At 39.5% G+C, this 25,164-nt stretch overlaps 1 protein-coding gene across 2 annotated transcripts in view; it reads right to left on the bottom strand.

Moving 5' to 3' along the window:
* Positions 1-2,178: 2,178 nt before the first annotated feature.
* Positions 2,179-25,164, bottom strand: part of LOC128644000 (apoptosis regulator R1) — a 108,703-nt gene continuing 85,717 nt past the window's right edge. The window contains exons 1-7 of one of the 2 annotated variants that reach the window (XM_053696765.1): positions 13,795-14,237; positions 7,277-7,391; positions 4,050-4,117; positions 3,767-3,873; positions 3,575-3,662; positions 3,178-3,326; positions 2,179-2,952 (exon numbers count right to left, since the gene is read on the bottom strand). In XM_053696765.1, coding sequence (XP_053552740.1) covers positions 2,913-2,952; positions 3,178-3,326; positions 3,575-3,662; positions 3,767-3,873; positions 4,050-4,117; positions 7,277-7,391; positions 13,795-14,112 — 885 coding nt within the window. In that variant the 5' untranslated portion in view covers positions 14,113-14,237 and the 3' untranslated portion in view covers positions 2,179-2,912. Of the gene's footprint in view, positions 2,953-3,177; positions 3,327-3,574; positions 3,663-3,766; positions 3,874-4,049; positions 4,118-7,276; positions 7,392-13,794; positions 14,238-25,164 lie in introns of those variants that run through there. The other variant, XM_053696767.1, reaches the window with a different exon arrangement.

A 25,164-nucleotide genomic window follows, 5' to 3' on the forward strand; every position in this document is an offset into this window, starting at 1 on the left:
ACAATCGTCCAAAGTCACTAAAACCTCCCTGAGTAACAAGCGGAGGTGTTCTAGTTTAAACTTGAAAACAACTTCAGAATCAGTCAAAGGTAAGGAACTCCCCAAGTCAGAAATTTCACCTTCCGATAGACCCTCCATACCCTCCAACTCACAGCCCTGGGAGGGTACGTCCAAGATTGCCACCATAGCATCAGAAACTTCATTGGCCACGTAGTTGTCCTTCCTTTTACGTTTGCCTTAAAGTATAGGAAAGGCAGATAACGCATCAGAAAGTGTAGATGACATTACTGCAGCTATGTCCTTTAACTTAACTGCAGCAGAAACTTAAGATGTACAGGGCACTGCTTGAGCGGGCGTTAAGGGTTGGGACGCTTGAGGAGAAAGCTGCGGCATACTCTGCATCTCATCGTTAGTCTCCTGAGAAGCATCCGCCTTAGACAATTTTTTATCATGAAAAAAATTTCTCAACACATGAGGGACAAAAAAAAAACAAAAAAAAAACCAGGAGGTTCCACATTGGCATTGAAACACACGGCACAAGTAACATTCTGGAAATCCTCTAAATCCATGATATAGAAAAAAAACAGTGCAAAGACTGAATTAAATAAAAAAAAATATATAAACTGGCCCTTTAAATATTTAACCCACCACTCTTACTGTATTGAAAAAGTGTGCAAAAACAAAAACACCAGAAACTGGCCCTTTGATAAATCCTGAAGAATAACAGGATACTGTGCCTTTAAATAGTAAAAGCAACTATTTTACCAAGCTGGGTAAAAAACGCTTCACTTTTAAAAAAATTTTAACTCATTTGTCCCGCAAGAAAAAAAAACTGACACCTCTTCGACCTCAACAGCTCTGCTGAGGCGCCTACCTGCCACCCGGTCTTCAGACCGCTATTTCCAGCAAGTTTGAGGTCGGGTCTCAGAACGCTATCAACCGCTTGCTTATTACTCAACTATGCGGTTCCAGCGTAACACACGATGACCTGATCTTAGATATCGGAACTCTGGAACAGACAATCTCATACACTGCACGGCTTCTCTAGACCCGACTGAAGTGTGCAAAAATTAGCCCCACCCTTTGTGACCGTCAAAATCTTTACGCAGCTTCTCGGTTAAGTGTAATAAAAATAACCGATAGCCCCAAACTTAGCCCAGTGCTGTCATTGGAGCCCATGAGATATAGAAAGATATAGATATAGAAATATATAGATATAGAAATATATAGATATAGATATAGTGCAGAGTCCATTGTGAAATATGCCCCAGAATAACAAAAACTGCACTTACCTTGATGCTGTCCGACAGCAGGACAGCTCCAACAGGTTTCCCTCATATAGCCCTGTGGAAAAAGATAGGGCCTGAGTTAGTTCTTGCTTAGGCCATCATAAGGGCAGCATCACAGTATGGGAGGCGCAGTGAGAATTATGTCCCACCAGTTCCCATTGCTCTAAAGCCACCAATAGCTCTACTGTAGAGACTGATATGGCTATGAATGACTGGAGTGGGAGGGAAGGGAGGAGCTATATAACAGCTGTGCTGTGGTACTCTTTGCCTACTCCTGCTGACCAGGAGGCATAAATCCCACAAGGATGAAATCCGTGGACTCATCGTGTTTTTAAAAATAATAAAAAAAAAAAAACGTTTTATAAAAAATAGCCCCCCCCACCAAAAAAAAAAAATTGAGTGGGCTTACGCCACAATGAAAGAAATTAATCAGGTAACGTTTTACATAAATTGTTATTTCATATAGATGGCAAGAGTCCACGAGCTGTTACTGATGGGATATAATACCCAAGATGTGGAAGTCCAATAATGGGTGGGATAAAAGAAAAACAGCTATTTTCGCTGAGAAATTAAACCCAAAAAGTAATTATTTTCTTAAATTGAGGTATGTGCGAGGTGGGCAGCGTATTTATAGGCTTTTGAGGTTTGCCTCAACCTGGTAGGAATGTATATCCCATCAGTAACAGCTTGTGGACTCTTGTCAGCTATATGAAATAAATCCGGCTCTGAAAAGAGCAGAATGGCACGAGCAGCTAATTACTTCTGCATATGGATCCTCCTGAAGGATCCGAATGCACATACCTAATAGCAAGTACCAAACTCCCATTTTGGGATTACCACACTGTCATAAGCAAAAACCTTATTCAAAAATCCAAAATCCACACACGACTGTTTCCTTTTTTTTTTTATTTTTCTAATTTCCCCTTCCTGCCTGCCTTACATACTATAAAAAAATAAAAAAATAAAATCAAAAGAAAACAAAAAAAACATTCTGAGCTCAAAAAACAAAAAAAAATAAAATATATATAATAAAATCTAAAATACAAAACAAATACAACAAAAACAAAAAACTCCAAGCTCGTGTCTTCCAAGAGTACAGGAATCTGAGCCAGAATAAAATTAATGAAAAGGCTGTTGTGAGGGGCAGCCGAGTCTCTCCGGAAAACAAGCTTCTCCAATAGAAAGAAACCTGCAAAGATAAAAACGCGAAAAAAAAAAAAAAAAAACACAAAACAAAAAACAGCAGGATGTTCAGACATCACCCCCACCCACAAAGAGAGTAGACGGTGACCCAAGGACATCACTTAATATAGGAAACATTTCAAGAGTAGCCTGGATCCCCTGACCAACAATTGTACAGTTAAAAGGACCCAAACCAAACACCACCCCAGTCCCAAAACACCCTGAGAATCAGGGTGTTTAAAATTCCCCTCCAACCTTACCTAGCAGACCCCACTATCTATATATTATATAGAATGCTTTGAAACATGGGGAGAGGGCATAGGAGGAAGGGGGAGCACAAAGGGACCTCATCTGAAACATTCATAAAATTCTTTCCAGTCTTCATTTTTTTTTTTTCTTTTGAGTTTTTGCCTTTTTTCAGGTCTTCCTAAAATTATATTTTTAGTAAGGAGAATACCATGACGTCACTCGAGCACGACCCCTGAAAGAAATAAGGCTAGTGTAAAAAAACACATCAGTATAGATAATTTTCCCATTTAGGAACCACCCATATAAGAAAATCTTACAAAATCAATCGTTTTTGAATTGTGGAACACCCATGAATTTAAGTGCCAAAGCACTGCAATGCTAAACCCTCTAATAAGATAAACTACCCCTTAAAATATAATATTTCCACTATATCTAGGTGCAGAGCAGATTGTCAGACCTGTATACGCGTCCCCTCGGTCTTGCGGTGAAGCCACTGTAAAAACGTGATCGAGAACTGTACGACGCGGTCCTTGCCCTATATCTTGCCCGTGGAAAGCCCCTGTCTGTAGAACTGATACCAGGTCTGTTGGTTCTCTTGGGTACCACCTGTGAAAGCAGACTTTGTACAATTCTTCTGTTTTTTCACCATACATACAAATATAATCACAAACATAACAGGATGGGCAAACAATGGGAAGTGGATCTAGATGAGAAAAAAAAGTTAGAAGTTTAATCAGTTCATTTAACTACACTTAGGCAACATTTTGATTCCGTTGTATTTTGTAGGGTTAAGGGAACATTTTTTTTACTGTTAAGGGTACTTGCAGAGAAGTTTATTCTAAAAAATACATTACCTTGATTTGTCGCCCTCTGAAGAGAGACTCATCCAGTGCCATAGATGTCCTAACAGATTCCTTATCTGAAAACTCTATATATGCAAATCTGAGAAAACAAAAGCATACTGGTATGTTGGGAACAAGATCATGCAACTAATAATCCTATACACAACACAGATAAAACCGCCAGAGATGTGTAAAATTCCATACCCCTTTGGATGACCTGTGAACTTGTCGCATAAAATGGTCACCCTGTTCACAGAGCCACAGCCATGAAAATGAGCCTCCAATTCCTCTGCTGTTGCACCATAGTCTACCTGCAAAATTTTGAGAGAAAAATGTACACAATAAAAATAAAAACCATTGGTTAAGTTACTAGAATTTTAAAACACACGTTAAGAATGAATATGCACCTGATGCAGCCCACCCTATGGGTGAAAAACTCAATTACTTTGTCTATAGTAGACTATAAAAACGTGAACACACAACTTACATTTCCTACGTATATTGACCGGGCATCAGCCTCCATCTTCTCTTCAACAGACATGATGACTGGGCCAGCTAAAAAAATGAAAGAGTCAAACTGCAGTTCTAGTTTTGGTCATTCCACTCTTAGAATGGAGTTTAGTTACACTGTCAACATGGGGGGGGGGGGGGGAGAAGGTACATGGTTTATAGTAGCGTTTTTAAAAGCTGCTACTGAGCATGAGCAAAAAACGCACACAGAATCAACACTTTACCTCTTAAAGGGCCATTAAGCAAATTTTATTTATAAAGAAAAAACTCTGCAATATACTTTATTTTGTCCCTTTAACTCCATTCTGAAGTTGTGAGCTTTTCAGTTCCTGTTTTGAATATATGTTCTGCACTTCCATTTCTCACAGCCATTGGTTACACACACTCTCTAGTGACCTATTTATAACTGTCCCCAATTGGCCACAGCAGAGAAGGCAACCTATGTTAAAACATGGCAGCTCCCATAGTTTTATAGACACTAAACATTTTACAAAATAAGTAAAGATTTAAACTGCTAATAAAGCTTTTAAAAAAATAAAAATCTACATGTTATTCAGACTAATCTTTTCTCTGAAAGCATCATTCTGTCCAGCATTAAGTGTTTAAAGGGACATGAAACAATTTTTTTCTCTCATGATTTAGAAAGAGCATGCAATTTTAAACAACTTTCTAATTTACTTCAATTAACTATTTTGCTTCATTCTCTTGATATCCTTTGCAGAAAAGCATATCTAGATAGACTCAGAAGCTGCTGATTGGTAGCTGCACATAGATGCCTTGTGTGATTGGCTCCCCCATGTGCATTGGTATTTCTTAAACAAGATATCTAAAACATGAAGCAAATTGGAATGATGTATAAAATAGTATTCTCTACTTGAATCATGAAAGAACACATTTACTACCCATTCCCCAGCTTTGCACAACCAGTTATATTAATATAGTTTATAACATTTAAAAATCTAAATGTCTGCCTGTTTCTAAGCCACAACAGACAGCCTCTTACCACATGCTTTTATATTAGCTTTTCACAAGAGACTGCTAGTTCATGTGGGTCATATAGATAACATTGTGCTCTCTCCCCTCTCCCGTGGAGTTGTGGCTGACACTGCACTTACTGGCTAACGTGCAAGTCAATAGAAAATAGCCATGTAATCAGGGGCTATCAAAAGAGGCTTAGATACAAGGTAATCACAGAGGAAAAAAGTATATTAATATAAACATGTTGGCTATGCAAAACTATGGAATAGGTAATGAAGGGATTACCTTTTGCTCTTGGTATCCTTTGTTGTAGGAGCAGCAACGCACTACTGTGAGTTAGCTGAACACATCAAGTGAGCCAATGACGAGAGGTATATGTGCAGCTACCTCACAGTAATTGCTGCTCCTGATCCTAAGTATGCGTTTCAGCAAAGGATGCAAGAGAATGAAATAAATTAGACGTAAAATTAAAAGTTTGTTTATAACTGTTTTATCTGAATCATGAAAGAAATTGTGAGTGTCGTGGTTCTTTAATGCTACAGAATACAAAGACCTTTTAGACAATAGTGTAGAGCTGCAACAGCTAATCAATTATGAAAATAGTTGTCAGCGAATCTCATAATTGATTAGTTGGTTTGCAATTAGTTGGTCTGTACATGACACCAGCTGCTTCACATGGAATTGGGTTTTATGGTTATGCACTTAGCCTAAAGGACGTCTACAGATGTTTACTTTTCACTTCTTCAGAACAGTATAAGTTAACTACTCCTGGCTCATGTGCAGAAATAATAGGAGTCATCATTTGGATTGTTTACATTAAATCATGTGATTTGGGGTTATGCTCTGCATGATATAGTGCAGAGCTTGTTATTTACACCCAGCACTAGATTAATGGGAGTTATTTGAATTGATGTGCACCATTATCTGTTTGCACAATTATTAGCGTATTGCTTGGTATTGCTGATTATATGTACTGTAAAAATAAATGTGTAAGGCTTTGTCCTGTTATTGATATATATTTTTAAATTATATATTTTTCCCTAACCTTATAGTTGGTTATTTACCATTGCATATAGATATTCAAGATATTTTTTTTTATGTTAGAATGAAGGCTAGGCTAACTTTGTTGAGAGGCCCCTTGTCAAGGTGGAACACACTTAGCATTGGTGAGGAGCTAACAAAGATAAATATCCCACCTTCGCAAAACCCTACTTATGCATCTCAGGTACCCCAACACCATCTGAGCGCCTCTTCTCTGCTGCAAGTAAAATAGCTTGTAAAAAAAAAAAAAAAAAAAAAAAAAAAAAAAAAAAGAGAGAGCCAGCCTCAGCCAGAAGCAAGTAGTCAGGTTAACATTTTTGCATTTTAATGCAAAGTTTCTGGAAGAGTGAATAACAGTGTTATAAACAGCGAGTCTCTTTCCAGCTCTACCTCTTTTCAAACAGTTTGTGGTTTTGTTTTATTATAAAAATGTGTTCTGCTGCTTAAAAAATGAACAGTTGTGTAAATGTAAACTTTTAGTCTGAAGTTTATATTTGTAACACTTAGTATGTGAATTTTATTTTAAATATAGGAAACAATTATTGATTTTTTGTATCCGATTAATCGAAATAATAATCGGCCAATTAATCAATTGTGAAAATAATAGTTAGTTGCAGCCCTAATAGAGTGCTTCCAACTATTTGTGCAAGAGTTTGAGAAGACTGTTTCCTGTTCCAGCATAACTGTGCCCCTTCATATAAAGCAAGATCCATGAAGACCCGATATGGAGGAACTAGAGGCCTGTGCAGAGCCTCGACTTCAACCCAATTGAGCACCTTAGGGATAAATGGGAACTCAGATTGTGAGCCGGACCTTCTTATACAAGATCAGTACCCGACCTCACAAATGCTATTTTAGCTGAATGAGCACAAATTCTTATGTAACGCCTAGTTTGTTTTCACACTAAAGCCCAGATTGGTTCCTCTAAATAAGGCAGATAGGTAAAGTTTGGCTATAGAAAACAATTTATAGTAAAAAATAATGTTTTAAAAGCATTTAATCTCAGCTGTTATAGCAACACAGCAGAAATGTCTTGTAGTTGCAAAGTGTTTGCTGTGCCCTAAACCCAGCAGATACCACAAAAGCTGCATTTCAGCCTTCCAGTATACAACATTTATTTCTAAGAACTTATTGAAGCTTCCACTACCATTCACTCAAGCTCTTCCTAAGTCACAAAATACTCACCATTTCCAGGAGGAGGGCTCATGTTCATCTGTTTCTCAACCTCATTCTGCAGCTCTTTCAGTTTCTCTGCCTCCTCTTCCATCTCCCTAACCCGTGCCTTGATTGCTTCTAACTCCTGTTCATGAAAAAGATTAAAGGACCAGTCAACACAGTAGATTTGCATAATCAACACATGCAAGGTAAGACAATGGAATAGCACTTAGGTCTGAACTTCAAATGAATAGTAGATTTTTTTTCTGACAATTTTAAAAAGTGGTCTATTTCCACTGCTCCTGTACCATGTGACAGCCATCAGCCAATCACAAATGCATATACGCTTATTCTGTGAATTCTTGCACATGTTCAGTAGGAACTGGTGACTCAAAAAAGTTTAAATATAAAAAAAAAAAAAAAGACTGCACCTTTTTTTTTTTAATGGAAGTAGATTTGAAAGTTGTTTAAAATTGCATGCTCTATCTGAATACTACAAGTTTAATTTTGACTTGAGTGTCACTTTAATGAGTAAAGCACCCAAAACAAACATTTTAGTAACTTGCAGACAATTGTGGGACTATTATCCAGCTTATCAGCACCAGGCCCTCTGACTACAAATACATATAGAAAGATCAGTATCCTGCCAGGAACAAACAGCTCAGTGGCTTATTCTGTCCCAGTTACCACCTGGCAATTTGGGGCTGGTCTGACCTTGTTAGGTGGGATCAGAAATATACTTTAGGAAAGTTCTACTTTGTGAAAAGCACAATTGGGCTAAAAGAGGTTGCTCCTGGGTGGCAACTCGCCATAGAACAAGCTACTGAGCTGGTAGAGCGTTTTTCTTTCTGTATGCATTTGAATTACAACCCTGGGGAGATCCCCCTTAGGGTGATGGGGAAATCAGATATTGACTCCTTGCCCAATGTTCTTAGAGGGATATAGCTCCACCACACTGAACACACACTGACCTTGTTCATACCAGCCCCAAATGGTTCCTGACCTGTTCATATAACAGACCATCATGAGTAGGGACAAATACCATTTTAACAGTCAAGAACCTAAATATGCATAATCATACATAGTACGATAATTATAAAAAGAGCAAATATATGACAAGCTCATAAAGTGTAACATTCATATGCATGAATAGGAACTAACCAGAAAAAAATATAACCAAGATAGATAAGTTAGTTCCTATTCATGCATATGAATGTTACACTTTATGAGCTAGAGAACAGCTCTGTTTAAAAAGAACAGCCTAATGTGGAGCAGCACTGAAAAGTTAAAGTGCTAACAGTTCCTGTTCTTTCTGCGATGACATCTCAGACCACTCTATGTTCTGCCTTGGGGCCCCTCAATGAGGAGATAAAAATAAAAGAACAAAAACATATACAGTGTATAACGTTAAAGGGACACTGAAACCAATATTTTTCTTTTGTGATTTCGATAGAGCATGCAATTTTAAGCAACTTTCTAATTCACTCCTATTATCAATTTTTCTTTGTTCTCTGCTATCTTCATTTGAAAAAGGTAATTGTTTTTTTGGTTCAGAACTCTGGATAGCACTTTTTTATTGTTGGATGAATTTATCCACCAATCAGCAAGGACAACCCAGGTTGTTCACCAAAAATGGGCCGGCATCTAAACTTACATTCTTGCATATCAAATAAAGATACCAAGAGAGTGAAGACAATTTGATAATCAGTAAATTAGAAAGTTGCTTACAATTGCATGCTCTATCTGAATCACAAAAGAAAAAAAATGTGGGTTCAGTGTCCCTTTAAGTCTAATAAGGATACTAGTATAAGAGGTGAGGAGCACCCCAAAAATATATCTAAGAGGAGGCTGGATCAAGATTATAACTGTATAGAAAGTAGGGTTGCACCGATACCATTTTTTTATGGCTGAGTACAAGTACCGATACTTGTTTTCAAATACTCGCCGATACTTTTTTTATGTCATGTGACATACCAAACACAATACAGACTAATTATTTAAGATTCCTTCTTTATAATTATAAAAGGACTAATTCAAAAGACATTATGAAATAAAAAAGTTCACTGAACAGGTTTATAAATAAAAAATATTACAATAAAATATTAAATTTAAAGGGGTGATACAATTGGGTTGTAGGGCTGTTATATAACATCAATCTGACATTTGTATGGAGGTTTGACTCTAAGTTGAACAGTCTTTCACTTTCCTCACTACTGCATGGGGCAGAAAGATATTTTTGGGCCATTTTAGCCAGAGCTGGAAACCTGTTTATTAACTGCCCAGTACTTCAGGGGTTTGTCTGAACGAGGTACAGTGATCTCTCCTACAATAATACAAATAACAATTTGTATTGGCAGAACAGTAGTAAACAATTTTACTACTATTTTTAGTTTAGACTCCTCTCCAGTTTAAAATTAAATGGGAACATGCAGTTTGAAAAAACTCCACAAGATAGCATATGGGTAGGAAGTGGAAGTATCGGTGCATTTGCACGAGTACAAGTACTCATGCAAATACTTGGTATCGGTACCGATACTAGTATCGGTATCTGTGCATCCCTAATAGAAAGTACTAGGTAAATGAAACAGAACTTATTACGACATATCAAGTTAATACTTAGTCACTGTAGAACATATTTCACACAGCTGACTGACAAACAACATCTAGTAAATAGCCATAAGCCACTAGCAAATGACCTGATTAAAGTAATAGTATGCAGTGAAATCTAAGGGGTATGACCCCCAGTATGGTACCAATAACCTGTATACCAGTCTATTCCAGTGCCCGAGTTATCTAATAACACACGAGAACATATATACGGAACATATTTCACACATATTATAAATTAAAGTTAGGCACAGAGTAATGTCACCTTGATGTGCATTTCGCTTCAGCTTCTTTAAAAGGCCTTTTGAAGAAGCTGAGGCAAAATGCGCATCAAGGCGACATTCTGTGCATAACGTTAATTTATAATATATGTGTGAAAAATGTTCCACATATTTTTAGTATATATGTTCTCATAAGTTTAGATAATTTGGGGACTGGTACACAGGTTATTGGTACCGTTTATGAGCTTGGCAGTAGCTCATGATTTACTCTCCTCTTTGGGATTTCCGTGTGCTGGACACTACCTACCTATTTTATCAGAATATACACTTCAGGAAAGTTACCCTTTGTGAAAAGCACCATAAGGCTAACTTGCCATAAAACTAGCTAACGAGCTGTTCGTTCCAGGTACATCGTTTCTTTCTGTACGAAACTCTGACTGCCCTTTAAAAACATTTTTAAAAGTGAAGTCTCCACTGCTCTATTGGTAGACACAAGCATGATGAGACAGACACACAGAGTGTTCGGGGATGCTACTGAGAGCTTTTATCACTCATGTTCAGCTTTCTGGCCTGCTGTGTTGCAACTCTAGTAGACCTTCCCCGATATAGGCCTCCCTGCCAATCTGACCTGCTGGATCCTAGACGCTGGGATGAGTCCAAGGAAGGGCCTGCTGGGAACAGTCAAAGTACTCACAACTCAAGGGCCATTCTCACCCAGACCACTCTAATGGTGACTGTCAGATTTCCAGTGGAACCAACCAGACATCACATCCCCAGCCAAACCTGCTTTCCAGAAAAGCTGTATTATACCACTAGATAACCCTTAACAGTAAAAATGCTCCTGTAGTCCCAATGGCTGCACTTACATTTGCACTAAAATGCAGCAAGAAGGTAGCTGTAACTTGAAATGAATGAAAAGGACATAAAGGCTTTGGGAGAGCTTTACACCGGGCCCCCATTCAATTCCCAATAGTCTTCCTACACGAACACATGACTGGCCCTGATTGACCATGGACACTGCCTCAGTTGGCTAAAAAGGATGGACGTACCATTATGTCACTAGGGTCCTTAAGACCTGGGGTTTTTTCCACAATGTAATTGTATACCCATTTAAAGGAAGGAGTTAAACAACTTGACATCCCACCCCCCTTACACACTTAAAAAAATAAATTAAAAAAAAAAAAAAAAAAAAAAAAAAAAGCATGCCACTACAGCCAGAAAACTACATGCTCTATCTACCCTGCTCTGTGTGTTTAACCCCTGCAAAGGGGTTAAATACAGTAAAAGTTCACCATGGCACCTCAGTGCACTGCTGGTCACGAGCAGACCTTGTAGCGTTGATAACAGGTGAAATAATCAGCTGGATTAGTAAACATGGTTATTTGACCTGCTTTCATCCAAGGTAATCTTAAAAACCTGGCCTGTTGGGGAGGCCTGAGGACAGGTTTGATAAACAGAGCATGTGATTGTTCCAGCTATTATAGCCTTATAAGAAATCATGAAAATCTGGCCTGTCAGGAGGTATTTAAGAACTAGAGTTGAGACACTGCTTTGCAGGACATGGCATCTATGTGTGTATTCTGCTCCTAAAAGGCTCACTAGTCAGTTCCTACTCAACAGCACCAATGCACTATGGCTCCCAAGTGTGACCATGTTTAACCCTTGCAGAAGCTATAAAAAATAACCGAAAAGCATTTGTACAATTAGGGATGCACCGAAATTTCGGAAAAACGGTTTTAAAATCATTTGGGGGAAAAAGTCATTTTCGGTTTTCGGCCAAGGGCATCCTGAATTTTTGATTTCGGTCTAGAATTTTCATTTCAGTGCATCCCTATGTACAATGATAAAAAACTCTTTCACTGAGGCAATCTTATTGCTGCATTATGCTATTAATTTAATACAGAGCTACCAGAAGTCGTAATCTTGGATGCTGAAGACCAGGTTAGGTCAGGGTTGATATATTTTAGTTGTAGGGGCCAGACATATATATACATACACACACACACCCAGTGTGACATTCTAGGGACCATGGCTCCTACAATTTGAAGAATCCTAAAATTACATTACACTGGCATTGCCTAAAGGAAGAGCCAAGAGAACCCCTTTTTAAACTCAGAAAACTGGTGCTGTTCTAGGACACCAAAAGCAGCCTAAATATCGCAATCACTCTTGCATATTTAGGGGTAGATTTACCAAGCCCCTACGGCAGCAAGTTCTCGCAAGAACTTGCTCGCCGTGATTTATCAAGCAGCGGTCACTAGACCGCTGCTTCCCTAAGCTATTCGCCACCTCTAAACTGGCGAAATTCAATCTCCTCGGTCGAGTACGACCGAGGAGATTGACAGCTCCTGCCCGCACATGATTGGCTGTGCGCGGGCAGGGGGCGGGATTGCACGCGAGCACAAAATTGCGCTCGTGTGCCATGCCAAATACCTGCGGGTAAATTCACCCCGCACAGGCGAGCTGAGGCGTACAGGGGCGCATATACGCGCCCCTGTACGCCACAGCTATAATAAATCTAGCCCTTAGTTGTCAGTGTTAAAGTGATGGTAAACTTTACAAACTTTTAAAATCAGGTCCTTAATCTACGTGATTTTGGAGGGACTTTAATTGATCACTTCTAATGAAGATGCGCTGTAATGTACTTTTTAATCTAGCCGTTCCATTCAAATACTCCACAGGTTGCCCACTTCCAAAACTCATTTTGTGAGCTTGCAGTTTGAACTGTTATCTAATTTGCCCTCTAGCTGTACACTGATTGGTGAACAGTTCAAACCCTTTAGCTCACAGAAATACATTTGTTTTGAAGTGTGCAGTCAGAGCATGCGGTATTAAAATGTAAGTTACAGCGCATCTTTATTAGAAGTGATCAATTAAAGTCCCTCTAAAATATCACAGATTCTGGCCCCCGATTTTAAAACATAACGTTTACCATCACTTTAAAGGAAAAGTCAACACCTAAATTATTGTTTAAAAAGATAGATAACGTCTTTACTACCCATTCCCTAGCTTTACATAACCAACTTTGTTATATTTACAGTTTATAAAACATTTAAAACTCTAAATGTATGCCTGTTTCTAAGCCACTGCAGACAGCCTCTTGACACATGCATTTTATTAGCTTTTCATATCTGAGCCACATAGATAAGACTGCTCTCTCCAGTGGAGTTGTGCATGACAATGCACTAATTGGCTAAAATGCAAGTCAACAGATATGACATAGCCATATGATCAGGGGTGCTGTCAAAAGAGGTTTAGATACAAGGTACTGAAGAGGTTAAAAGTATGGCTGTGCAAAACTGGGGAATGGGTAAAAGTGATAATCTTTTTAAACAACATTTTTGGAGTAGGCTGTTTCTTTACGGGGTAGCTGAATCATCCAAACTACAGCAATCATTGTTCTGTAATATTGGAGATACAATTGCTGTATTACTTTATATAATATTGACTTCGGGGGGGGGGGGTGAAGAGACCCTCTTTGTTTGAGCTGGCAAATATTTATAACCCTACACAATGGTCCGCTATCCACAGCTTCGGGACCACGACGCTACATATTCATTGATGCACCAAAACTAACGACCCCATAGAACCCTGAGACAGCGAACAATCTAAAAGCAAATTCAGCCATTTCTGAAGGCTTCTGGTACACTGCGTGTTAGCTCACGTGCCTCCTCAATATTACCGTCACAGGCAATAATCTCACTGCATCCAGGTGCTTACCGGGTCCTCGATCACAGGAACTCCGCCGATCTCCCCGGGATCCTCCTCTTCTAGCTCCTCTTCTTCCAACTCCTCGAGACCTCCAGACCCCGCGCCTCCAGGAGTGCCCCGTACCCCAGATCTCCTCGCAGCCAACCTTCGGATAGCGGCACTACCTCGGCTCCGCCTGCCCGGTCCCAAAAGCTCTAAGTCCAGATCGTGACCCATCGGATCGTCACCCCCCGCTTCTTGACCCACATCGCTGGTCTCGGCACCGCTTCTCAAACCGTTTTCATAGTCCGAGCCTCGCATCCCTGCAACCGAAGACAACGCAGCCATCTTGTGCCGAGACTAAACACCAGGCCGCAAGAAACACCCTTTAAAAATGAGAAAGGCCTAGTATTAGGTGCTAAATGTGCCACTCAAAATGGAGCAGCCGCTGGTTGGCTAGTTTTGCGCTTATTGTTTCCTATGGCGCCAGAGACAAGTTCCGTTTTTCAGGTGTTCCTTGATTGGAGTTTCAGGGTTGTGCATCAGCGAGAGGCAGGGCCACTGTGGACACGCCCACAATTTTGCCTGCTGGTTTAAAATGACTGTTTTAAAGCGGTTACCTCATGATTCTATTTTCCTTCCTGCCAAAAAGGTTCATTTGAAATTTTGAATATCATTTATATTCTTGTTCTATGTCAAAAACATATCGACAAAAAAACAGCAGCATCTAGGTTTTATAGTTGCCTTTTTTTTCCACCAGTGTCAACCTGGAATTGTAGAGAAAAACTTAACAGAAATAGAGACTTGTTTTATTTACCTATCTACACTATATATATTTTTAGTAGACAACCCAAGGTAATGACCTAGGCCCTTTTTGGTTTATCTCATGCCACTACTTGGCAGCCAAATGAGATTAAAAAATATTTTTTTTCACAATTTGTTAAATTCTCACTGAAATTATTTACACACAACTACAGCACTGCTGAGCAGTCATAAGACAAATGGTTGTAAAAGCTTCTCTAGAGCCCCCTTTGTTCAGAAACAGCTGAGATGCATGGCTTTGCCATTGTTTTTAGCAATTAGAAAGTGGTTAATTGCAGCTGTGCACCACACTTATAAAATTCCAGGTAGCGAAGAGGTTAATAAGGTAGCGTGTACAATTAATTTTAGCTGTAGAGTAGAGATTACCTTCCCACCCCAATATCTACCTGATCCCTCCAAAACAGCTCAAATCCCTCCCTCATCTCTTACTGGTCACCACTGGCACCTCCTACCATAGCCAAAAAGTCACATACTCATCCTCAGCCCTGGCATATACTCCTCTGACACACTACAAACGTAGATGTTCCTGCACTGCTGAGCGACATTGGAGAAAATCCTGTTGTTCAGGTGGCGTCCTTTATTACTAATTTATCTTTAACTCCTACTATTCTGCCCTTAACCCTCTCCAAGCAGGACTACTTCTCTACTCTTATCTCTACTCTTTCTTCAAACCCAAAACGTCTGTTCTCCACTTTTAACACCTTTATCCTCCCACCTCCTATTTCCACTTCTCTCTCAACTTCAGATTTTGCCAAACACTTCACCAACAAAATAGATTTCATCAGAAACTAAATCATCTCCCAACACACTACTAGTCTCCAACCACCTCAACCAATAACTGTTGTCCAAAACCCGCAAAGTTTTTTTTTTTGCTGCTACTGAGGAAGAAGTTTCTGCCCTTATATCCTCCTCTCACCTCACTACCTGTCCCCTTTAATTTCTCCCTCATGCCTTAAACATGCACTAATCACGCCTATCCTCAAAAAATCTTCTCTTGATCCATCATCTCCATCCAACTACCACCCTATTTCCCTACTCCCCCTCGCCTCAAAACTTCTGGAAAGTCTTGTACATACACATTTATCACATTTCCTCACATTAAACTCCCCCCTTGATCTATTGCAATCTGAATTTCGCTCACAACTCTCTACAGAAACTGCAATAATTAAAGGGACACTGAACCCATTTTTTTTCTTTTGTGATTCAGATAGAGCATGCAATTTTAAGCAACTTTCTAATTTACTTCTATTATCAAATTTTCTTAATTCTCTTGGTATCTTTATTTGAAATGCAAGAATGTAAGTTTAGATACCGGCCCATTTTTGGTGAACAACCAAACCTGGATTGTTCTTGCCGATTGGTGGATACATTCACTCACCAATAAACAAGTGATGTCCATGGTTCTGCACCCCAAAAATAGCTTAAATGCCTTATTTTTCAAATACAAATAGCAAGAGAACAAAGAAAAAATAATAATAGGAGTAAATGAGAAAGTTGCTTAAAATTGCATGCTCTATCTGAATCATGAAATAAAAAATTTGGGTTCAGTGTCCCTTTAAGGTTACTAATTACCTAATTACAGCAAAATCTAAAAGGCCACTTTTCTTTATTAAAGGGACATTCAAGTCCAAAATAAACTTTCCAATTCACTTTTATCACCCATTTTGCTTTGTTCTCTTGGTATTCTTAGTTGAAATCTAAACCTAGGTGGTTCATATGCTAATTTCTTAGACCTTAAAGGCCACCTCTAATCTCAATGCATTTTGACAGTTTTTCACCACTAGAGGGCATTAATTCATGTGTGTCATATAGATAACATTGTGCTCATGCACATGGAGTTACCTAGGAGTCAGCACTGATTGGCTAAAATGCAAGTCTATCAAAATAACTGAAATAAGGGAGCAGTCTGCAGAGGCTTAGATACAAGGTAATTACAGAGGTAACAAGTATATTAATATAACCGTGTTTGTTATGCAAAACTAGGGAATGGGTAATAAAGGGATTATCTATATTTTTAAACAATAAAAATTCTGGTGTTGACTGTCTCTTTAATCCTTCTTTATCTGTTTGCAGCCTTTGACACAGTTGACCACACTCTCTTGTTTCAAACCCTCCAATTTTTCTGCATCTGTGACACAGCTCTCTCGTGGTTCTCCTTTTACCTGTCTAACTGGACCTTTAGTTTAACCTTCTCTGACCCTTTACCACTTTCTGTTGGGGTACCGCAAGGTTCTGTCCATGGTTCCATTCTCTTCTCAATTTATACATCATCCATAGGTTCCTTAATACAGTCCCATTGGTTTCAATACCATTTGTATGCTGATGATACCTGCATCTACATCTCTGCACCAGACCTATCCCCTTTCTTACTAACTTGTGTCACTGTCTTTCTAATATTTCATCCTGAATGTCCTCTTAATACCTTAAGCTAACTCTCTCAAAAACTGAGCTCCTTATCCCCCCATTCCAAAATCCCAACCCCTTCCCCAACTTTCTCAGTTGATAATAACATCATTATCCAACCCTGCATGCCCAATGTCTTGCTGCCTCCACCTCAAAAACCTCTCCAAATTTCGCCACTTCCTCACACAAGACACAACTAAGAATTTAATTCACTCTCTAATCATTTCCCGCCTTGACTATTGCAACTCCATCTTCTCCGGTCTCCCTAGCTGCCAATCTAAAATAAATGCCTCTGCCAGGCTGATCTTCCTTACACGTCTCTCCTCATCTGCTGCACCTCTCTGCCAGTCCCTTCACTGGCTTCCTCTAACCTCCAGAATAATAAAGCATAACATCCTGACTCTAACTTTTAAACGCCAATAGAATGCGATCTCAATCTGATTGGCTGATTCAATCAGCCAATCAGATTTTTCCTACCTTAATTCCGATTGGCTGATAGAATCCTATCAGCCAATCGGAATTGAAGGGACGCCATCTTGGATGACGTCCCTTAAAGGAGCCTTCATTCGTCGTTAGTCCGTCGGGGAAGAAGGATGTTCCGCATCGGCGGGATGAAGATCGATCCTGAAGCAAAAAGATTGAAGACCCCGCTTGGAAGATGACATCGCCCGGATGGAAGATGATCTTCAGCGCCGCTTGGAAGATGACATCGGCCGGATGGAAGACTTCTTCAGCGCCGCTTGGAGGATCACTTCATCGGATGGAAGATTTCTTCAGCGCCCCTTGGAGGATCACTTCTGGCGCTCCGGATTTCCTCTTCAGTTCCATCGGTGGCTCGGCTGAGTGAAGACGACTCAAGGTAGGATGATCTTCAGGGGATTAGTGTTAGGTTATTTTAAGGGGGGTTTGGGTTAGATTAGGGGTATGTGGGTGGTGGGTTTTAATGTGGGGGGGGTTGTATTTTTCTTTTACAGGCAAAAGAGCAGTTTTCTTTGGGGCATGCCCCACAAAAGGCCCTTTTAAGGGCTGGTAAGGTAAAAGAGCTTTGAACTTTTTAAATGTAGAATAGGGTAGGGAATGTTTTTATTTTGGGGGGCTTTGTTATTTTATTAGGGGGCTTAGATTAGGTGTAATTAGCTTAAAATTGTTGTAATATTTTTTAAATGTTTGTAACTTATGTTTTTTATTTTTTGTACTTTAGTTAGTTTATGTAATTGTATTTAATTGTAGTTATTTGTAGTTAATTTATTTAGTTAATTTAATGATAGTGTAGTGTTAGCTAAAATAAATACAAAGTTACCTGTAAAATAAATATAAATCCTAAAATAGCTACAATGTAATTATTAATTACATTGTAGCTATCTTAGGGTTTATTTTACAGGTAAGTATTTAGTTTTAAATAGGAATAATTTATTTAAGTATAGTGTAGTGTTAGGTGTAATTGTAACTTAGGTTAGTTTTTATTTTACAGGTTAATTTCTCTTTATTTTAGCTAGGTAAGCTATTAAATAGTTAATAACTATTTAATAACTATTGTACCTAGTTAAAATAAATTGAAATTTGCTTGTAAAATAAAAATAAATCCTAAGATAGCTACAATATAATTATTATTTATATTGTAGCTATATTAGGGTTTATTTTAAAGGTAAGTATTTAGTTTTAAATAGGATTAATTTAGTTCATAATAGAAATATTATTTAGATTTATTTAATTAATATTTAAGTTAGGGGGTGTTAGGGTTAGTGTTAGACTTAGGTTTAGGGGTTAATAAATTTATTACAGTGGCGGCGGTGTAGTGGGGGGCAGGATAGGGGTTAATAACTTTATTATAGGTGGCGACGGTATAGGGGGGGCAGGATAGGGGTTAATAACTTTATTATAGAGGGCGGCGGTATAGGGGGGGCAGGGTAGGGGTTACTAGGTATAATGTAGGTGGCGGTGGGCTCCGGCAGCGGCGGTTTAGGCGGTTAATACATATATTATAGTTGCGGTGGGCTCCGGGAGCGGCGGTTTAGGGGTTAATATGTATAGAGTAGCTTGCGGTGGGCTCCGGGAGCGGCGGTTTAGGTGGGAATAACTTTATTTAGTTGCGGCGGTGTAGGGGGGCAGATTAGTGGTGTTTAGACTCGGGGTACGTGTTAGGGTGTTAGGTGTAGACAGCTCCCATAGGAATCAATGGGATATCTGGCAGCAGCGAACTTGTACTTTCGCTATGGTCAGACTCCCATTGATTCCTATGGGATCCGCCGCCTCCAGGGTGGCGGTTTGAAAACCAGGTACGCTGGGCCGTAAAAGTGCCGAGCGTACCTGCTAGTTTTTTGATAACTAGCAAAAGTAGTCAGATTGTGCCGCACTTGTGTGCGGAACATCTGGAGTGACGTAAGAATCGATCTGTGTCGGACTGAGTCCGGCGGATCTAAGTTTACGTCACAAAATTCTACTTTTGCCGGTCTTTAGCCTTTGATAACTAAGGCGATTCAGCCTCGCCACAAATACTCTGCGGAATTCCAGCGTATTTGAGGTTGACGGCTTGATAACTACCCCCCTATATATTTTAATGATAGGACCAGAGGGGAAACACCCAAGGAATTATTAATCCAATACTCTAATCTTTGCCAGGTCTGTCTTATCCTTGGGCAGTCCCAGATCATATGCGCCAGATTTGCTGAGGGAAGCAAACACTTGGGGCATTTGTTGAAGTGAGGATTTCGATATCTAATACCTTTGTCTGGGGTATAATATGTCATAAACAATAGTTTGATGTGTGCTTCTCTCCATGAAGAAGAGAGCGTGGCTTGCGTGACCATGGAAATAGACTGTTGAATGAGAGCCGGGTCAAGGTTACCATGGGGAATCACTACCCGCCATTTGGAAGATATCTTTTCCAAATTAAGGGAACCATTAATTGAGATAAGGCTTTGGTATACTGTGGAGATTGACATACAACCATTCTTCACTAGCACCAGCCAATTTTCTAGCCTGCCCAAAGTCCAATTCCATCTGTACTGCCGCGTAAGTTCTGTTACAAAGTGTCTTACTTGGAGATAAGCAAAAAAATCTTTCTGGGGAAGATTAAATTCTACTCTGAGTGATTCAAAAGTTTTAACACATTTCCTCTCTTTATCTAAGAGACAAAGGATGTTATCTAGACCAGAATTATGCCATCTTCGAAAAAGTGGTGACTGAAGCCCTGCTAGAAATTGGGGGTTGCCCATTAATGGCATGTATTTAGACACTCTGTTTTCTACCGCCATACATTTGCAAAGCCGCCACCAGGCATAAATCGGGTTAGGGATAGATCTAAATTTTCTCACCTCCCTTGGGAGAGAGCTGTGATTACAATGAATTAATGCTACGGGATAGAAGGGATAGGTGACATTTTGATCTAAATCATTGTTTGTGACATAGTCACTAGAGTGTATCCAATCGGTAACTATGCGTGCAAGAAAAGCATAATTATAGGTTCGGAGATCTGGGAGCGCCATGCCCCCATACCTCCTGGGGAGCGATAGTTTAGATAAGGCTATTCTGGGTTTTTTATGCTGCCAAATAAAACCTCTAAGTGCCGTATTAAGTGACCTAATGTCTTTTGCTTTCAACATTAATGGGATATTTTGAAGGACATAGAGAACTTTGGGGAGGAGAATCATTTTGTAAATAGCAATACGACCCGAGATAGATAATGGAAGATTTTTCCAATTTAACAGGCTATCTCTGACTTTATTTAAGACTGGAAGAATATTTAATCTATACCAAGAGTCAGGATTAGAGGAAATTGACATGCCCAAGTATTTAAAGGACTGAGACACTTCTTTAAAGGGTGAGTTCTTGAGTGAGTCTTTAGTTTGTTTAATCTAGAGGAGCTCCGACTTTGAGGTGTTTATCTTGTATCCCGAAAAGGACCCAAATTGGTCAATAATTGCCAAAAGCTTAGGTATATTCACTTTGGTGTTCATTATATAGATCAGAATGTCATCAGCGTACAAAGCAATTTTTAACTCTTTTTTACCAACCTTGATACCTTCCAGTTGCTGTCTAATTAGGATAGCTAGGGGTTCAATAGCTACGTCGAAGAGGAGAGGAGAGAGAGGGCACCCCTGTCTTGTTCCCCTCTTTAAGCCGATTTCTGCGGAAGTCATGCCATTTACTATTAATTTCGTGGAGGCTTTGCCGTATAATTTGTCAATGAATTCAGGAAACTTACCTCTGAAACCAAATTGTCGAAGGGAGAACAGGAGGTGATCAAGATGAACTGAATCAAATGCCTTTTCGGCATCGATTGCGAGAATAGCCGAGTCAGAAATGCCCTCCCTCTCCCCGGTGCCCCATTCCTCTGAATTTTTTAAGTAATCAATAGTGACAAAGACTTCCCTTATTTTTGCAGAAGAGTTTCTCTTAGACAAAAATCCTGCTTGGTCCTTATTGATAATACCAGTAAGAAGCACTTGCAATCTTTGTGCTAGGATAGAAGTCAGTAATTTGTAATCTATGTTCAGTAGAGCTATCGGTCTGTAAGACTCTTTCTTATCCGGATCTTTCCCCTGTTTTAGTATAAGGGAAGTGTATGAAGCCGCAAAATAAGGGGATACCGGTTTGCCCTGAATATAAATGTCATTAAAAAGCCTCGTTAAATGTGGGACGAGTCGTGGGGACAAAATTTTATAAAATTAATTTGGAAGGGCATCGGGACCTGGGGCTTTATTTAGGGGAAGCTGCTGGATAGCTCTACTGACTTCTAATTCAGATATGGGAGAATTTAAGGTTTCAGATAGCTCAGGGGTTAAAACTGGGTGGCTAATTTTATCCCAGAATTCCTCCCTCTGATCAACATTTGATTTCCTCAAAGAATATAGCTCTTGATAGTATTCTGTGAAAACTCCTAAGATATCCTCCGACGATGTAACTGTTTTATCTCCTTTTTGAATAGTATCAATCGTGGATGACCCTTTGTCCCCTTTAATGAGTTTAACCAGGAGTTTCCCTGATTTATTACCGTATCTGTACATCTTGGCCTGAAATTTTAATTCTTTCTGTGTGGTCCTATGGATAAGGAAGGTATCTCTTTCCTTCTTGGCTTGTGAATACCTTGTCCAAGTTTCTGCTGACCTGTGTAATAAGTAGAGATTATACGCATTAGAAACGGCCTTTACCACTTCCTTTTCTCGCAATTTATAGCTCTTAGTCCTAGATATGCTGTATGCGAGGATTTCTCCCCTAAGAACTGCCTTGGCAGTTTCCCAGAAGAGCGCTGATTGATTTAGATGTTCATGATTAAAATGAGAATATTCCTCAAATTTGAGATTAAGCCAATTTTTAAATTTATAATCTGAGGCCAAGAATTTAGGAAAGTGGAATCGAAGCCTATCCGAAGAGAAATCCCCAAGCTGAAAATCCAAAAATATGGGCGCATGATCGGATATGCAGATAGGCAGTATGCCTGAGGTTACACCTTGCTTCATGAGTCTTTCATCTAAGAGGAAAAGATCTATCCTGGACAGAGTCTTATGTGCCATGGAGAGAAAAGTAAATTCACTACAATCCGGGTTTTGAACTCTCCATATATCTCTTATCCTAAGGTTCCGAGTGATCCTTTTAAACATTTTAGTTTCCAAATTATCTTTTTTTGTTTTGGGCGCAGCAGGGTTCTGTCGACACCTATCCAAGGGGTAATGCGGAGCCATGTTGAAATCCCCACCTAATATTATATAGCCTTCAGCATAAGAGAGAATTTTAGCTTGAATTGATTCCCAAAATTCGTAGTTATATCTATTCGGGGCATATATATTGCAAAGCGTATAAAGAGTTTTAGCTAGTTTAATTTTGACCATCAGGAATTTCCCCTCTGTGTCCGTATTTATGTCCAATATTTCATAATTCAACTTTTTCCCTAATAAAATTGCTACTCCACCTTTCCTTCCTACACTGGGAGAGGCAAGGACTTCCTTAACCCATGCGCATTTAAGCTTTAGTACTTCCTCTATTTTTAAGTGTGTTTCTTGAAGGAAGGCAATCCTTGTATTGAGTTTCCTCAGATGCGATATTATTAATTTCCGCTTGATCGGGGATGTGATGCCTCCTATGTTCCATGATACCAACTTGAAGCTACCTGCCATATTGCTTATTTAAATTTGGAAAGCGCAGGAAGGAGGAGGAGAGAGAGAAAGAAAAAAAAAAGGGAAGGGGAAGGAGCCCAACCAGTGCTCCCCCCCCCCCCCACACATCCATGTCTTGTGACCCTTGCCCCACCTGACCCCTTGACGCCCAGGGGCCAGCCCCTAACCTTCCATGGGACTGTTCCAATACCTTAACAATTAAGAAGAAAAAGTAAGACAATAAATTTCTAAATACATCTTTAAAAACCTGTAAAAAGCCAAGATGCATAATATCTGTAATTTGTGTTACAGTTCTAATTTTCCTTAGCAGCTGTAGGACCTATAACAACTGTAGGGCCTAACTGGGCCAAAAAGTTATCTGCCTCTTCCACAGAATCAAAGAAATGTGCCTTATTTTCCACCCAGATCTTGAGCCTAGCAGGGTAGATTAGGGTGGCGCGGAACCCCTGGTTAATTAATTTTGTGCATAGAGGGGCTAGTTTCCTCCTCTTTGCAGCTGTTTCAGCTGAAAAGTCTTGAAACAACATAATTTTTGAATCTTGAATATAGATGGGTTGATTTTTTTCGAAAAAATTGTAGTAACATAATTTTATCTTGGAAGTTTAGGACCCTAGCAATGATGGGTCTAGGCTTAGTGGTTTCTTTACCCACTAAAGGCCATCCTAACCTGTGTGCCCTCTCGAGTACAATCTGTGGCTGAGACTGTGGTACTTGTAAAAGCTGTGGTAAGGTAATGGTTAAAAATTTATTAAGGTCCTCAAACTGCCTTTCCTCTGGGACCCCGATTACTCTTATGTTGTTCCGCCTTGAGCGGTTTTCTTCTAATTTGTCTTGTGTTTTTACCCAGATAGATAGGGAGGCTTCCAATTTAGTGTTTTGGGCTAATGTGAGATCCTCAAGATCAGAGATCCTTTGCTCTGCCTCTGATAGTCTGCATGAGAATTGTCTAAATTCATTGGTCAATAATGATATATCTTGCTTAATTTCAGTCCTAAGACTGTCAAATTTGGGAGCCAGGGCTTCTATAATACTTGCCACCAAGGCTTGAGTATCAAGCGCCTCGCTTGGGGGTGGAGGATTAGTGATCGCTGGATGTACCTCCACAGAGGTCTCTAGCGTGGTCTTATTTTTTCTGTCTCTATGTCGAGCCGCCATAGCTGAAGGTGGGGTTTTAGATTGCGTGTTAAGGAATTTATCCATGTGCAGGTGCCCTAAGTGACAGTTAATACGTGGTGAGCGAAGTGAATTCTGCTAGTGGAGAAGATAAGAAGGACCCCCTTAGAACCACCAAGGGGGTGAGCTGAGTGAAGGAATAAGCCGTGAAATAGGTCGTGCAAAATTGTGCTCTTAATTGTGACGTGGGAAAGAGAAAAAAAAAAAAGGGGGGGGAGGGGGAGGAAAAACCGAGAGTGAGAGGTGAGGGGGGGGGGGGTGAAGTGCAAGGTGGTGGGATAAGTCAGTTATGGAGGCTAACAGGGAGAAATTATTAATTTGACCAGAACGCTAATTAGTAAATAGTGAATTCAGAACCTGGGTGTTACCCCAGCGTGATCCGCGAGGCAGAGTCCCTTATTTAACCCTTAATACAAAATTGCAGGGAGAAAGCTCCTGCTCCTTAGCTGTGCAAGACAAAGAAATGATTAACATGTAAATTGCGATTCAAAAGCAAGAGCAAAAAGAACAGAGGGTTTAGCTTAAGTACAAGATCTATACATATTAATACATTGACACAGTGAAATTGGGAGAAAACCAGCTACTAGGTATTATATGCCTATGTGGATAACAGGATATTAAGCATCCCAGAGGGAGAGAAACAGCAACAGTTCAGAGTTTCTGTTATTGTGGTTATATTAAAGTATCTAGAAGTCTTTCTATTAAAGAGAGATTTTATAACCAAAAGGGAGCAACTTGCATTGCTCAGCAAAACACCGTTCAGAACTTTTTTCTGTGTGGTAAGGGAGGCTTTCACCTTCACAATATACAAAGTTGATGGCAGATAGGATATATGTATGACTTCAATCCACACAAAAATAAAGTCAGCTTATTCCTCCTGACTTTCAGT

This window comes from Bombina bombina, unplaced genomic scaffold (assembly GCF_027579735.1).
Source record: "Bombina bombina isolate aBomBom1 unplaced genomic scaffold, aBomBom1.pri scaffold_666, whole genome shotgun sequence".
Classification (NCBI taxonomy): Eukaryota; Metazoa; Chordata; class Amphibia; order Anura; family Bombinatoridae; genus Bombina; species Bombina bombina.